Here is a 14,604-nt window from a genome sequence, read left to right as displayed (position 1 = left end):
TAACCTATTATCCAATCAGGCTCTTCTGGTAGCGCTGATTTCTCTTCCACAGTCCTCTTATATGAGCACCACCTGCCAGGAGTATATAAAATCTTTTAAGTACATTTTTATATTCCCCAAATTCAGTCTTCTCTTCTCAATTAATCTCACCAAAAGATTCTGGCAATGATGCTTGTTTTGTACATATCTGGCAGTGATTACCACAGACAATGCTGAGATCATTAATTACTAATTACAAAGTTCATATTTCAAGGTCTCGCCAAGAGGTCTTGGATCCTAGAGAACGTCCCTTACTCCAGTGAAGAGAACTGAACCAGGCAACATCTGTCCCAGCTGCATCCAGCAGTTAATTCTGCCAACATGGAGGGTCACCATGACACAACACTGCTTTCCTCTGTGTTCTTGTCTCAGCACAGAGACGGGTTTTTCTGTCTCTTCAGGTAGAAAAGGCCTCGAGTGAGGCCTCACAATGAAGTCAAAACAAATGTAGGCCTTTTAGATGTCTAACACTCCCTTGTGTGGAATCCACCAAGCTAAAGGAGATGTGAGCTGATCTTAGATCTACTTCAGCTGACAGAGCACTGATTTATTCTTTCTGGGATCTATCTGAGGGCTTCAGACGCGTCTAAGGTTCCTTCTGTAGGCTGAGCATTTGTAAGATTTCTTCTAGGTTAGGATAAGATGTCCACGTAGATTAAAGCTTTATACAAGAGTTTATACTACTTTGACGGTTTTCATAGTCTGTGGTTGCTTTTTACTTGTGAAATAAGTGAAGTGCTCTTTTCCCAGCCTGAGGGGCTACATGGTTTCTCCTCGTGTCAGTTCTCAGGTGTTTTTAAAAAGTGCTACTCCAACATCATCCCTTTGCACACTCTAAGGACTCAAAAGGTTTCTCCCCTGTGTGGGTCCCCTGATGCAGTTGAAGGTTGCCACTCAGACTGAATCTCTTTCCACATACTGAGCATTCAAAAGGTTTCTCTCCTGTGTGGGTTCTCTGATGCTGTTGAAGACTGTCACTCTGACTGAATCTCTTTCCACACTCTGTGCATTCAAAAGGTTTCTCTCCTGTGTGGGTTCTCTGATGCTTTTGAAGATGGTCACTCTTACTGAATCTCTTTCCACACTCTGAGCATTCGAAAGGTTTCTCCCCTGTGTGAGTTCTTTGGTGGTTTTGAAGAGTGCCACTCTGACTGAATGTCTTTCCACACGTTGAGCATGCAAAAGGTTTCTCTCCTGTATGGGTCCTTTGATGCTTTTGAAGAGTGCCACTCTGACTGAATGTCTTTCCACACGTTGAGCATTCAAAAGGTTTCTCTCCTGTGTGGGTTCTCTGATGCTTTTGAAGATGGCCACTCCGACTGAATCTCTTTCCACACGTTGAGCATGCAAAAGGTTTCTCTCCTGTATAGCGCCAACGATAATATTATTTCTCTCCTGTATAGCGCCAACGATAATATTATGGTTAGATTTAATTCAATGTAATTCAATTTAATGTAATTAGATCAGTAATGGGTTTTAATTAATGTATTAACTGGTTTTAAGGTTTTAAGGCTAACTTAATGTTTATTAATGTAATGGTTTATTAATGTACCGTTGTTTTCTGTTGTTGTTAGCTGCCCTGAGCCTGCTTTGGCGGGGGAGGGCGGGATACAAATAAAATTTTACTTTACTTTTTCTTTACTTATTGAATGGGTCCTTTGATGCCTTTGAAGACTGCCACTGTGACTGAATCTCTTTCCACACTCTGAGCATTCAAAAGGTTTCTCTCCTGTGTGGGTTCTCTGATGCTGTTGAAGACTGTCACTCTGACTGAATCTCTTTCCACACTCTGTGCATTCAAAAGGTTTCTCTCCTGTGTGGGTTCTCTGATGCTTTTGAAGATGGTCACTCTTACTGAATCTCTTTCCACACTCTGAGCATTCGAAAGGTTTCTCCCCTGTGTGGGTTCTCTGATGCTGTTGAAGAGTGCTGCTGTGACTGAATCTCTTTCCACACGCTGAGCATGCAAAAGGTTTCTCTCCTGTGTGGGTTCTTTGGTGGTTTTTAAGACTGCCACTCCAACTGAATGTCTTTCCACACGTTGAGCATGCAAAAGGTTTCTCCCCTGTATGGGTCCTTTGATGCTTTTGAAGACTGCCACTGTCACTGAATCTCTTTCCGCACTCTGAGCATGCAAAAGGTTTCTCTCCTGTGTGGGTTCTCTGATGCTCTTTAAGACTGCTACTGTGACTGAATCTCTTTCCACACGTTAAGCATGCAAAAGGTTTCTCTCCTGTATGGGTCCTTTGATGCTTCTGAAGACTGCCACTGTCACTGAATCTCTTTCCACACTCTGTGCATTCAAAAGGTTTCTCCCCTGTGTGGGTTCTCTGATGCTGTTGAAAAGTGGCACTCTGACTGAATCTCTTTCCACACTCTGTGCATTCAAAAGGTTTCTCCCCTGTGTGGGTTCTCTGATGCTGTTGAAGGTTGCCACTCTGACTGAATCTCTTTCCACATTCTGAGCATTCAAAAGGTTTCTCCCCTGTGTGGGTTCTCTGATGCTGTTGAAGAGTGCCACTCTGACTGAATCTCTTTCCACATTCTGAGCATTCAAAAGGTTTCTCTCCTGTGTGGGTTCTCTGATGTAGCTGAAGGCTGCCACAGTAACTGAATATCTTTCCACATACTGAGCATTCAAAAGGTTTCTCTTCTGTGTGGGTTCGCTGATGCTTTTGAAGATTGCCACTGTGACTGAATCTCTTTCCACATTCTGAGCATTCAAAAAGTTTCTCTCCTGTGTGGGTTCTCTGATGCTGTTGAAGATTGTCACTCTGAATGAATCTCTTTCCACACTCTGTGCATTCAAAAGGTTTCTCCCCTGTGTGGGTTCTCCGATGTTTTTGAAGAGTGCCACTGTCACGGAATCTCTTCCCACACTCTGTGCATTCAAAAGGTTTCTCTCCTGTGTGGGTTCTCTGATGCCTTTGAAGATGGCTACTCTGACTGAATCTCTTTCCACATTCTGAGCATGCAAAAGGTTTCTCTCCTGTGTGGGTTCTCTGATGCTTTTGAAGAGTGCTGCTGTGACTGAATCTTTTTCCACACGCTGAGCATGCAAAAGGTTTCTCTCCTGTGTGGGTCCTCTGATGCTTTTGAAGAGTGCCACTGTGACTGAATCTCTTTCCACACTCTGAGCATTCGAAAGGTTTCTCTCCTGTGTGGGTTCTCTGATGCTTTTGAAGATTGCTGCTACGACTGAATTTCTTTCCACACTCTGTGCATTCAAAAGTTTTTTCCCCTGTGTGGGTTCTCTGATGCTTTTGAAGATGGCCACTCTGACTGAATCTCTTTCCACACTCTGTGCATTCAAAAGGTTTCTCCCCTGTGTGGGTTCTCTGATGCAGTTGAAGGTTGCCACTCTGACTGAATGTCTTTCCACATGTTGAACATGCAAAAGGTTTCTCCCCTGTGTGGGTTCTCTGATGTTGGTGAAGAGTGCTACTCTGACTGAATCTCTTTCCACAATCTGTGCATTTAAAATGTTTCTCCCCTGTATGAGTTCTTTGATGTTCTTGAAGATGTTCACGCCGACTGAACCTCTTTCCACACTCTGTGGATTCAAAAGGTTTCTCTCCTGTGTGGGTTCTTTGATGCTGCTGAAGATTGCCATTGAACCCGAATTTCTTTCCACCTACTGTGCATTCAAACAGTTTATCCTCTTTGTGAGTTCTTTGACACTGCTGAAGCTTGCCATTCTGATTGAATTTCTTTCCACACTCCGAGCTTTCAAAAGATTTATCTTGTTTTTCTCTTCTTTGGTTCACTAGAAGCTGTGATCTATATCTGATGTCCTTTCCATACTTAATGGACTGACTCATCTCCATTCTATTGTGCTTGGGAAAATGTTCATTACGCTTTCTTCCATATCTCTTCTCAACAAAATGGCTGTCCTTCTTTCTCTTGGGTCTGCCTCGATTCCTTACATTTCCTTTCGAGTCTTTATTAATAACTTCATCTGGCAAACGCAGCTGTAGTTCCTCACCCTCCTCATTCTTCTGATCATCCTTTGCTGGAAAAAAAATGGAAGCATTAGTACCTGGGAGGGCAGGTAAGGGCCATCTGTGTGACAGACCCTTGGCCTCGTCACGCTTGACTAACCTTAACCAACCCCCACCTTTCCCCAGAACATTCCGGATGTAAGGATACCTTTCAAGGGCCACAGCTGAGCTCTTACCCAGAAGGAGCTGCTGACCTTTCAAATTCCAGGCCCCAGAAGGCCTCCCTCCCACCTTGCCCAGTGGAGTTTATAATTCTACCAAACTAAGAGTTGCTTAAAAATGAAGCAGAAAAGTCCACTGGGCTTGTTGTCTTGAAATAACCATGAAGGATACAGTCTTTCTACCAGCTCACTTGGGAAGGGAATGCTCTCTTGAGATCCTCCAGGGACAAAAAATCCATTGTCCATCCCTGCACCAAAGGAGGCTAGATTGCGTTCGACGCGAGCTAGGGCCTTCTCGGTGGCAGCACCAGAATTGTGGAATGCACTCCCAGAGGCCATAAGGGCCCTGCGGAATCTCTCCACTTTCCGCAGGGCCTGTAAGACCGAATTGTTCCGACAGGCCTTTGATACCTAACCGGGAGAGAACTGCCACCCGACATCATATAGAGTATTCAGTGATCACCGTCAGAATAGAAGAACTCGCTTATATTGTAGAGATACACCACCATGAAATGGTTTTTAAAATTTTGTATTGTAATTATGCTTTATTGGTTTTTATTGGTTTTAGCTTGTGAATATGAATGTTGTCAGCCGCCGTGAGTCCGCTTGCGGAAAGGGCGGAATAGGAATTTAAAGTAAATAAATAAAATAAATAAAACTCTGCAGCCTTTCTTTAGATGTGAGCCTGTATTTCTCCCCACAACGGGCACAGAATTCCAACTAGTGTATGCGGGGGAACGATCATTTCCAGATCACACTCAGAGCAAATGTTCGTAATACCGTCCGGGGAAAACGTATGTTAAAAAGGCTGGCAACAAAGAAATGAGGATCTGGCCCCTTCTAGAGACTTTCTGAGGCCTTCTCATCCCACCTTAACCTCAGTCCAGGACCCCTTCTCTAGCTTGGGTGACAACTACACCACCGGCCACCGTTGCCTCTGGGCAAGTAACGCGACAGGGAGTCAAAAACGGCATATTGTTGTTCAGTGTTTTGATTCATGCCTCATCACAATGGCGAAATTCACACCTTTGGCACCTAGAAAAGATCCTTACCCAGAGAGTCCACATTCCTATAGTTCTCCAGCATGACTTCCCTGTACAGAGCTCTTTGTCTCGGATCCAGCAGGGCCCACTCTGCCTCCGTGAAAGAGACGGACACCTCCTCAAAGGAAAAGGGACCCTGGAAGAAAAAGCAGATCCCCTCCTCATCAGAGGTCAGGCCAGGCAGAGATTGCACACTGGAAGGGAGTAGCCTAGAAGGGTACAGGATGTAAGGCTCAAGGGAATGGCATGCAGACCCTCTCTTGCCTGGAAACCTTACAGAAACTGCAGGAGCAAAAGCCCCACTGAGAAAGGAGGAGGGATCCAGACTGTCCCCTGTTCAAATCCCTCACCTGGACTGTAGACACAGCAGCCATTTCCACACTTCTGAAAAGACAACAATTCAACAGCATCTCTTCACTGCCTGCGAGACAAAGGAGGAATGAGAAGCGTTTTCTGGGACTTGCTATTCCATTGGCTTGTTTGTAGAAAGAATGGATGTGATTATTAAGAGCCAGCATGGTTTTCTCAAGAACAAGTAATGTCAGACTAACCTGATCTCTTTTTGAGAAAGTGACTACCTTGCAGGATCAGAGGAATGCTGTAGACATCATTTATCTTGATTTCACTAAGGCTTTGATAAAATTCCACATACTATCCTTGTTGAAAACTTGGTAAACGGCTGAGAGGTGATATGATCACCATCTTCAAGTACTTGAACGGCTGTCCTATAGAGGATGGTGTGGAATTGTTTTTTGTGGCCCCAGAAAGTAGGACCAGAACTAATGGGTTGAAATTAAATCCAAAGAGTTTCTGGCTAAACATTAGGAAGAACTTCCTGACCATTAGAGCGATTCCTCAGTGGAACAGGTTTTCTTGGGAGGTGGTGGGCTCTCCTTCCTTGGAGGTTTTTAAACAGAGGCTAGAGGGCCATCTGACAGCGATGAATATCCTGTGAATTTAGGGGGAGGTATTTGTGAGTTTCCTGCATTGTGCAGGGGGTTGGACTAGATGACCCTGGAGGTCCCTTCCAACTCTAGGATTCTATGTATTTCAGAGGGGGTGGAAATGACGTGCTGTGACACATCACTGTTCCATTGGCCCACAAGTGACTTGAGCGCATCTAGAGACTCGTGGGTAGAAGAAGAAGAAGAAGAGGAGACAGGATTTATACCCCGCCCTTCACTCAGGGTCTCAGAGCGGCTTACAATCTCTTTCCCTTCCTCTCCCCACAACAGGCACCCTGTGAGGTAGGAGGGGCTGAGAGAGCTCTGACAGAAACCGCTCTTGAGAGAACAGCTCCTGAGAGGTGCCAGTTCACACCCTGCTATTCCTCCTCCAGCATCCTGTTTCCCACAGCGACCCACGAGATGCCCCCGTAAGCACAGGTACAGAAGCCAAATCCTCCCATCCTTATTGGCCCCCAAAAAGTGTTTTTCAGAGCTCTGGTGTCCCAGAAGGAGGAGGAGGGTGAGACCGGAATATTTTAATTACTGTGAAGAACTGCCTTCCATGAACTTGTCTAATCCCCTTTGAGAGGAATCACAATTAATGGACAATGAGTGCCACAGATTCTGTGCTGTATGAAAAGGTGATTAAATTCCACACACACACGCACACACCCCGCCACAACTGTCTATGCAACAAATTCACTGAGTGCCCAATGATATCTAGGCACAAAAAGTCTTTACCACAGGAAAGGGAAAGAGCATCTTGGACACGCTCCACAGCCTGCGCTCTCTGCCCTTGCTCCAAGGAAGCTCCTTCCGGCTCAGGGAATGCAGCTTCTTTCTTCCTGGATGGGGCCCACATCTGAAACAGCAGCAAGGAAGGGGGGGTAAGAGATGGAATGGAAAAGCCACCAAGGAATGGATCGTGCCCCACTCCCAGACTCTGCACCCATCTCTCAGCAGACCTGGAGAGTTACTTGGAGGGATCAGAAGTCATCTAGAAAAAGAGGCTGCTAAAAGATGCAATAAACATTCCCATTTGGATGATTAACGCTTGAACAAATATCTCTCAGGGACGTCTTAGGACAAGGCCAGTAATAATTCCTTGAATTAGACAAAGAGGAGAGAATCCCCTCACCTGTCCTGCCTGCCTCTTCTCCTCTGCCTGACTCAGGAGGAAACCTTCGGCCAGGGCCACCGCCTGGGAACTGGTCTCCGGCCCACATCCTCTGACCCAGTCCTGCATTTCCTGGGGCAGGAGAGTCAGGAACTGCTCCAGGATCACCAGGTCCAGGATCTGCTTCTTGGAGTGCCTCTCCGGCTTCAGCCACTGGCTGCAAAGTCCATGGAGCTGGCTGCAAACCTTTCGAGGTCCATCGGACTCGTGGTAGAGGAACTGCTGGAACTGTTGACAATGTACATCTGAGGTCACGGTGTCTTTAGGTGGAATCTCTGTCCCAGCCCTTTCCCAGAATTCAACACCATTCCCAGCATGGAGGAGAAAGGGGCCTTTGCTTGCCCTCTTGCCAGTTCCAGGTCCTTCTGGGTCCTGCTCTTCCATCTCCTGCCCCTTCTATTGAGTCGCTTCCATCTGTGGAAAGATGCCTTTGTTCACTTGCCGTGAAGAGAGGCTGCTCTCTGGGGGGAAGGAGAGACACAGATAGCAAACATGTCACAAGGGGAAAGGAGAATAAGAATTGCAGATTTACACCCCGCCCTTCTCTCTGAATCACAGAGCGGCTCACATACTCCATTCAGCACGAAGGAGTCATCCCATCTGGTCTAACCACGAAAAGGTGAGTTTTGTGTCCTTGCTGGCAGCCCCCTTAGCAAGACCTGAACCTACAAGACCTCCACAAGCGGTTAAGTGTGTGGACTCTTATCTGGGAGAACCGGGTTTCATTCCCCACTCCTCCACTTGCACCTGCTGGAATGTCCTTGGGTCATCCACAGCTCTCGCAGGAGTTGTCCTTGAAAGGGCAGCTTCTGTCAGAGCTCTCTCAGCCCCACCCACCTCACAGGGTGTGTTGTAGGGGAGGAAGGGAAAGGAGATTGTAGGACACTCTGAGCCTCTGTCCTTGAAAGGGCAGCTGCTCTGAGAGCCCTCTCAGCCCCACCCACCTCACAGTGTGTCTGTTGTGGGGAAGGAAGGGAAAGGAGATTGTAGGCCGCTCTGAGCCTCTGTCCTTGAAAGGGCAGCTGCTGTGAGAGCCCTCTCAGCCCCACCCACCTCCCAGGGTGTCTGTGGTGGGGGAGGACGGGGAAGGAGATTGTGAACCGCTCTGAGACACTTTGGAGTGGAGGGCGGGATATAAATCCAATATCTTCTTCTTCTTCTCCTAGGACTCTGCCCTGCTGCTTCTCCGTGTTGTGGTGCCTGTGACGGGGGTGTCTTTCCTTCTCTCGCCTGGCAGAAGGATGCCCTTCCTCCCACCCTAACCCCAGCACAGGAGGGAGAATCTAGCATTTTGTTACGGCTGCCTCTGCCAAGTGAGCCGTGGAGGGAGGGGGCAGGGTCCACGTGGTTGCAACAGCCGTGTTCCTTCCCTCTGCATCCACGTTGCAAAACACGGCTGCAGGCGGGTTCTCAAACCGACATCCGCTCCCTGGTGCGTTTGCAGTGCTCAAGCCACAACGCCCCCCCTTATGTGAAACCAGAGAGCTCATGGGTATGAGTCAGCCATATAACTAGTAAACAACTTGTGAGAGTCTTTACTCATGCACATACTGAAAAACGTTTAAACCACAGCAGCATTTCCATATTAACCTAGAAATATTTTACAGTCCATCTTGCAAAAACGATCTGTTTTTGCACTGGAGATGCAAAAACGATGCGCAGAGTTCTTTCTTTGTTTGTAGCACTTCCTGAAGTCCAATAATTCCCAAACCGATGCGGCTGGCCCTTTCAAGAGAAGCCCAGGACAATGGAAGTGTGGAGCCCAGCTGGATCCACTGGAGATACAGAGCACTGCCAACTGGAATACTTTATCGCTTGGGGAGCTGCCTGGGGAAGGACTGATTCCGAAAGTGGATGGAAGCAACGGCTGGTTGCAGCCATACCTGTTTAGGAATTGGAGTTACACCTGTCTGGGAATTACGGGACTTTAGGAATCAACATATTAGATAGAAAAGTTAGCTTTCTTGTTTTATGCTGCAAGACTACAGAGATGGTTTTGGCTCATATCAAGCTTGTTCTTCAAGTATAACTCACTGAAAATGTCAAGACAGTGTGCGGTTGCAATAAAAAAAGCCCAACGCCATGCTGGGAATTATTAGGAAGGGAATTGAAAACCAATCAGCCAGTATAATAATGCCCCTGTATAAATCGATGGTGCGGTCTCATTTGGAGTCCTGTGTGCAGTTCTGGTCACCGCACCTCAAAAAGCATATAGCATTGGAAAAAGTGCAGAAAAGGGCAACTAGAATGATTACGGGTTTGGAACACTTTCCCTATGAAGAAAGGTTAAAACGTTTGGGGCTCTTTAGCTTGGAGAAACGTCGACTGCGGGGTGACATGATAGAGGTTTACAAGATTATGCATGGGATGGAGAAGGTAGAGAAAGAAGTACTTTTCTCACAATAAAAGAACTTGTGGGCATTCAATGAAATTGCTGAGCAGTTGGGTTAGAACGGCTAAAAAGAACTCCTTCTTCACCCAAAGGGTGATTAACATGTGGAATTCACTGCCACAAAAGGTGGTGGCGGCCACAAGCGTAGCCACCTTCAAGAGGTGGTTAGATAAAAATATGGAGCAGAGGTTCATCAGTGGCTATTAGCCACAGTGTGTGTATGTGTGTATACATATATAAATTTATATATATATATATATATAAAAGTTTAAATTTCTGGCCACTGTGTGATACAGAGAGTAGGACTGGATGGGCCATTGGACTGATCGAACATGGCTTCTCTTATGTTCTTATGTGACACAGAGTGTTGGACTGGATGGGCCATTGGCCTGATCCAACAGGGCTTCTCTTATGTTCTTATGTGATACAGAGTGTTGGACTGGATGGGCCATTGGCCTGATCCAACAGGGCTTCTCTTATGTTCTTATGTGACACAGAGTGTAGGACTGGATGGGCCACTGGCCTGATCCAACAGGGCTTCTCTTCTGTTCTTATGTGACACAGAGTGTTGGACTGGAGGGGCCATTGGCCTGATCCAACAGGGCTTCTCTTATGTTCTTATGTGACACAGAGTGTTGGACTGGAGGGGCCACTGCCCTGATCCAACAGGGCTTCTCTTATGTTCTTATGTGACACAGAGTGTTGGACTGGAGGGGCCACTGGCCTGATCCAACAGGGCTTCTCTTATGTTCTTATGTGACACAGAGTGTTGGACTGGAGGGGCCACTGGCCTGATCCAACAGGGCTTCTCTTATGTTCTTATGTGACACAGAGTTTTGGACTGGATGGGCCATTGGTCTGATCCAACATGGCTTCTCTTATGTTCTTATGTGACTCAGAGAGTTGGACTGGATGGGCCATTGGCCTGATCCAACAGGGCTTCTCTTATGTTCTTATGTGACTCAGAGAGTTGGACTGGATGGGCCATTGGTCTGATCCAACATGGCTTCTCTTATGTTCTTATGTGACTCAGAGAGTTGGACTGGATGGGCCATTGGTCTGATCCAACATGGCTTCTCTTATGTTCTTATGTGACTCAGAGAGTTGGACTGGATGGGCCATTGGCCTGATCCAACAGGGCTTCTCTTATGTTCTTATGTGACTCAGAGAGTTGGACTGGATGGGCCATTGGTCTGATCCAACATGGCTTCTCTTATGTTCTTATGTGACTCAGAGAGTTGGACTGGATGGGCCATTGGTCTGATCCAACATGGCTTCTCTTATGTTCTTATGTGACTCAGAGAGTTGGACTGGATGGGCCATTGGTCTGATCCAACAGGGCTTCTCTTATGTTCTTATGTGACACAGAGTGTTGGACTGGAGGGGCCACTGGCCTGATCCAACAGGGCTTCTCTTATGTTCTTATGTGACACAGAGTGTTGGACTGGATGGGCCATTGGTCTGATCCAACATGGCTTCTCTTATGTGACTCAGAGTTTTGGACTGGATGGGCCATTGGTCTGATCCAACATGGCTTCTCTTATGTTCTTATGTGACTCAGAGAGTTGGACTGGAGGGGCCACTGGCCTGATCCAACAGGGCTTCTCTTATGTTCTTATGTGACACAGAGTGTTGGACTGGATGGGCCATTGGTCTGATCCAACATGGCTTCTCTTATGTGACTCAGAGTTTTGGACTGGATGGGCCATTGGCCTGATCCAACAGGGCTTCTCTTATGTTGTTATGATTCACCCTTCCGGGCCCAAAGGCCTCCCGAACCGGCCGGAAGGAGAATTGCACCAGCACGACTCCAGCCTCCCCCCTCCACTCCATCCCAGTTCAAAGCCAAGCTGCCCCCCTTCTGATTTCCTTTTGCAACCTTCCACGCTCCCCCCTTTCCTTCCCCTCTGCTCTAGAGACCTCCGCCTCCAAAAAAAGAGAAGCATTTGCAGCTCACCCGGTCCAGTTTTGGGGGGGGGGGGGGGCTGAGAGCAGAAGAGGTCGGGAAGGAACAGGGGGGGGGCACTCGCCAGCTCTGCAGATCCCCCCCCCGCCCCGTTTGCAGAAAGTGGACTTGGATTCTCGGTGCAGAAATGCAGCGGGGGGGGGGGGGGCGGGAGAGAAAGGCAATCTCAATGCGGCAGGAGGGGGGGGGGGTCGCCCAAGGCAGCCTGCAAAAAAAAGCAAGAGCCCCCCTCCCCTCCCGTCCACAGCGAGAGCAGCCAGCTAAGGGGTGGGGGGGCAACAAGGGAACCCGCCCGGACCAGAGGGGCCCCCCCTCCCCGTGTGCGGAACAAGCTGAGCCCCGGAAGCCCCCCTCCCCTCCCCCCCCCCCCCCCGTCTTGCCCGAATCCTCCGCTCCGCTCACCTCTCCTGCTGCTGCACAGGTGCAAAGGCCGGATCCTGCCCCAGCAGCCGGGAAAGGAGGGGAGAGGAAGGCGCTGCAGGACCCCTCCCGCCAAACGCTGCCGGAGGCGGGGTGGACCGCCCTGGGGATTGCAAGGCCTCCTGGGAAATGTAGTCCCCTGCAACGATACTGGCTGATTTGTTTTCAATTCCCTTCCTAATAATCCCCAGGAGAGTGTTGGCCTTGTTTGTTGCAGTCGCACACTGACTCGACATTTTCAGCGAGTTCTCTACCAGGACTCCAAGATCTCCCTCTTAGAAGCTCTCTCTCATTAAAAGCAGCAAAAAAAGGACTCTTACCCTACCCTTTGCCAATCTGGCTCCAGGGTATTGTATCTTCTTTCCCCCTATGAAGGAGAGCGACCCTTGTTAAACTGAGGACCTATTTAGGGGGAGGGGCTGGTTTTAATTCCCAGGGCTTTTTTGTTGAAAAAAAAACCCAGCAGGAACTCATTTACATATTAGGCCACACTCCCTGGTGGCAATCCAGCCAGAACTGCGTTTCTGTAGGTTCCTGCTTTTTTTGAAAAAAGCCCTCCTTCTTCACCTGCGGTAAGAGTGTTTGTGTGGCGTCTGCCCCAGTTGCATGTAGCAGGGAACATCCAGGAAACAACACAAGAGAAATTGGGATTATAAAAAATGAGCAGAACATGTGGTGGAGGGAAAGAGCTGGAACCAAGAATAAGCATCCACATGTCACAGGAGTTACACAGAAGGCTCTTGCTTATGGCAGTACAGACCACAGTCCCTGTTCCCTTGACCAAAACAGCTTCCTGAAAACATTTCATTGCATGAACTGCAGAGAGCCATGATAAAGGCGGCCTCTCTGGCCTCCTCGTGCAGGCTGTTCATGCAGGCTCTTCCCCAAGGCTTTGGGTACAACAAAGGACGCACATGAAGAGGCAGATTTGGCCCATCTGAAGGGGGCCACCTGCAGAAGGCCCTGCTCAGGGACGCCCCAGCTGTCTTCAGTGTAGCAGAGTGGAATAGGCGGTCTTGCAGGCAAGAGGGATCCAGGCTGTGCCGGGCTTATTATGGGATAGCCAATCATTTAAATGAAGCCTGATGAGAACACCCTGCAGAATTAGCCACTCGGGTTTAACTGAGCAAACTTTCTGAAAGACAGTTCAGTGAAACATTCAAGGCCAGATTTCAGATCGTGTGTCGAAAGAAGAAAAAGTTAACTTCTTAGAGATGATGATTTCATTTAAACTGAAACATGCTCTTTTATTAGTTAAGGATTGGATGAAAAGGTGAAAGTTAATCATACAAGTAACAGAAAAAAGGCAAACAATAAAAATCAGATCTACAAACATTCCTCAGACTTCGCTAAATGCATAAGCATTACAGTTCTCTAAGATTTACGCAAGTTGGGGGGAGGGTTGTATTGTGTGTTTGTGTGTGTGTGTGTGTCTGCCCCAGGAAGTCATGGCAGCCTCTGGTGACTGCCCCTTACTGGGTGCCTGGAGGATATTCAGAGAGGTGGCTGAATAAAGTCCACCCCCTCTCCTCCCGAGGGCTGGTATTTCAAGGAGGTCTCCCGCCCAAGTACTAACTAGAGTCGACTCCGCTTAGCTTCCAAGATCTGACTAGATCAGGCTTGTTTCAGGTCAGGGCAGGAAATCAGTTTTTAAGGAAGTAGGCACAATGCAAAGGCCAGAACACCTGATATGCTCATCCAATAGAAGGTCTTTTCTGACGGGAAGCCACCAGTAGAACGGCTGATTAGACCTCCCTTATGTTGCTTTTGATAAGAGGTTGCAGAGGAAGAGAAATAAAACTTTTGGACTTGAAGATGCAATTGTCTCCAGACCCCTCACCATCTTTGTCGCCCTCCTCTGGACCCGTTCCAGCTTGTCTATATCCTTCTTAAATTGTGGTGCCCCAAACTGAACACAATACTCCAGGTGAGGTCTTACCAGAGCAGAGTAAAGCAATACCATCACATCACGTGACCTGGACACTATATTTCTGTTGATATAGCCCAAAATTGCATTTGCCTTTTTAACCACCGCATCACACTGTTGACTCATGTTCAGCGTATGATCCACTAAGACCCCTAGATCCTTTTCGCACCTACTACGGTAAGACAAGTCTCCCCCAACCTATAACCATGCATTGGATTTTTCCTACCTAAGTGCAGAACTTCACATTTATCTCTGTTAAAATTCATTTTATTGATTTTAGCCCAGTTTTCCAGCCTGTGAAGGTCATCCCTTATTCTGTTTCTGTCTTCTTCTGTGTTTGCAGCCCCTCCCAATTTAGTATCATCTGCAAATTTAATAAGCATTTCCTCTATTCCTTCATCCAAATCATTGATAAAGATGTTGAACAAAACAGGTCCCAGGACAGATCCTTGAGGCACTCCGCTTGTCACTCCTCTCCAAGAGGATGAGGGACCATTCACAAGCACACTTTGGGTGCGATCTGTCAGCCAG

The 14,604-nt window shown here is 47.7% G+C and overlaps 1 protein-coding gene across 1 annotated transcript; it reads right to left on the bottom strand.

Moving 5' to 3' along the window:
- Positions 1–856: 856 nt before the first annotated feature.
- LOC132571588 (zinc finger protein 420-like) lies at positions 857–5,365 on the bottom strand (the record flags this gene model as incomplete). Its single annotated transcript, XM_060238386.1, has 3 exons — positions 857–1,398; positions 1,682–4,051; positions 5,254–5,365. Coding segments are annotated over 3 exons (3,024 nt in total), but the record flags the coding sequence as incomplete, so codon positions are not given.
- Positions 5,366–14,604: the final 9,239 nt, after the last annotated feature.

The sequence above is a fragment of the Heteronotia binoei genome, chromosome 5 (genome assembly GCF_032191835.1).
Source record: "Heteronotia binoei isolate CCM8104 ecotype False Entrance Well chromosome 5, APGP_CSIRO_Hbin_v1, whole genome shotgun sequence".
Taxonomy (NCBI): Eukaryota; Metazoa; Chordata; class Lepidosauria; order Squamata; family Gekkonidae; genus Heteronotia; species Heteronotia binoei.
Note: the sequence above shows the minus strand (reverse complement) of the source record. Positions and strands in the feature narration are given on the sequence as shown.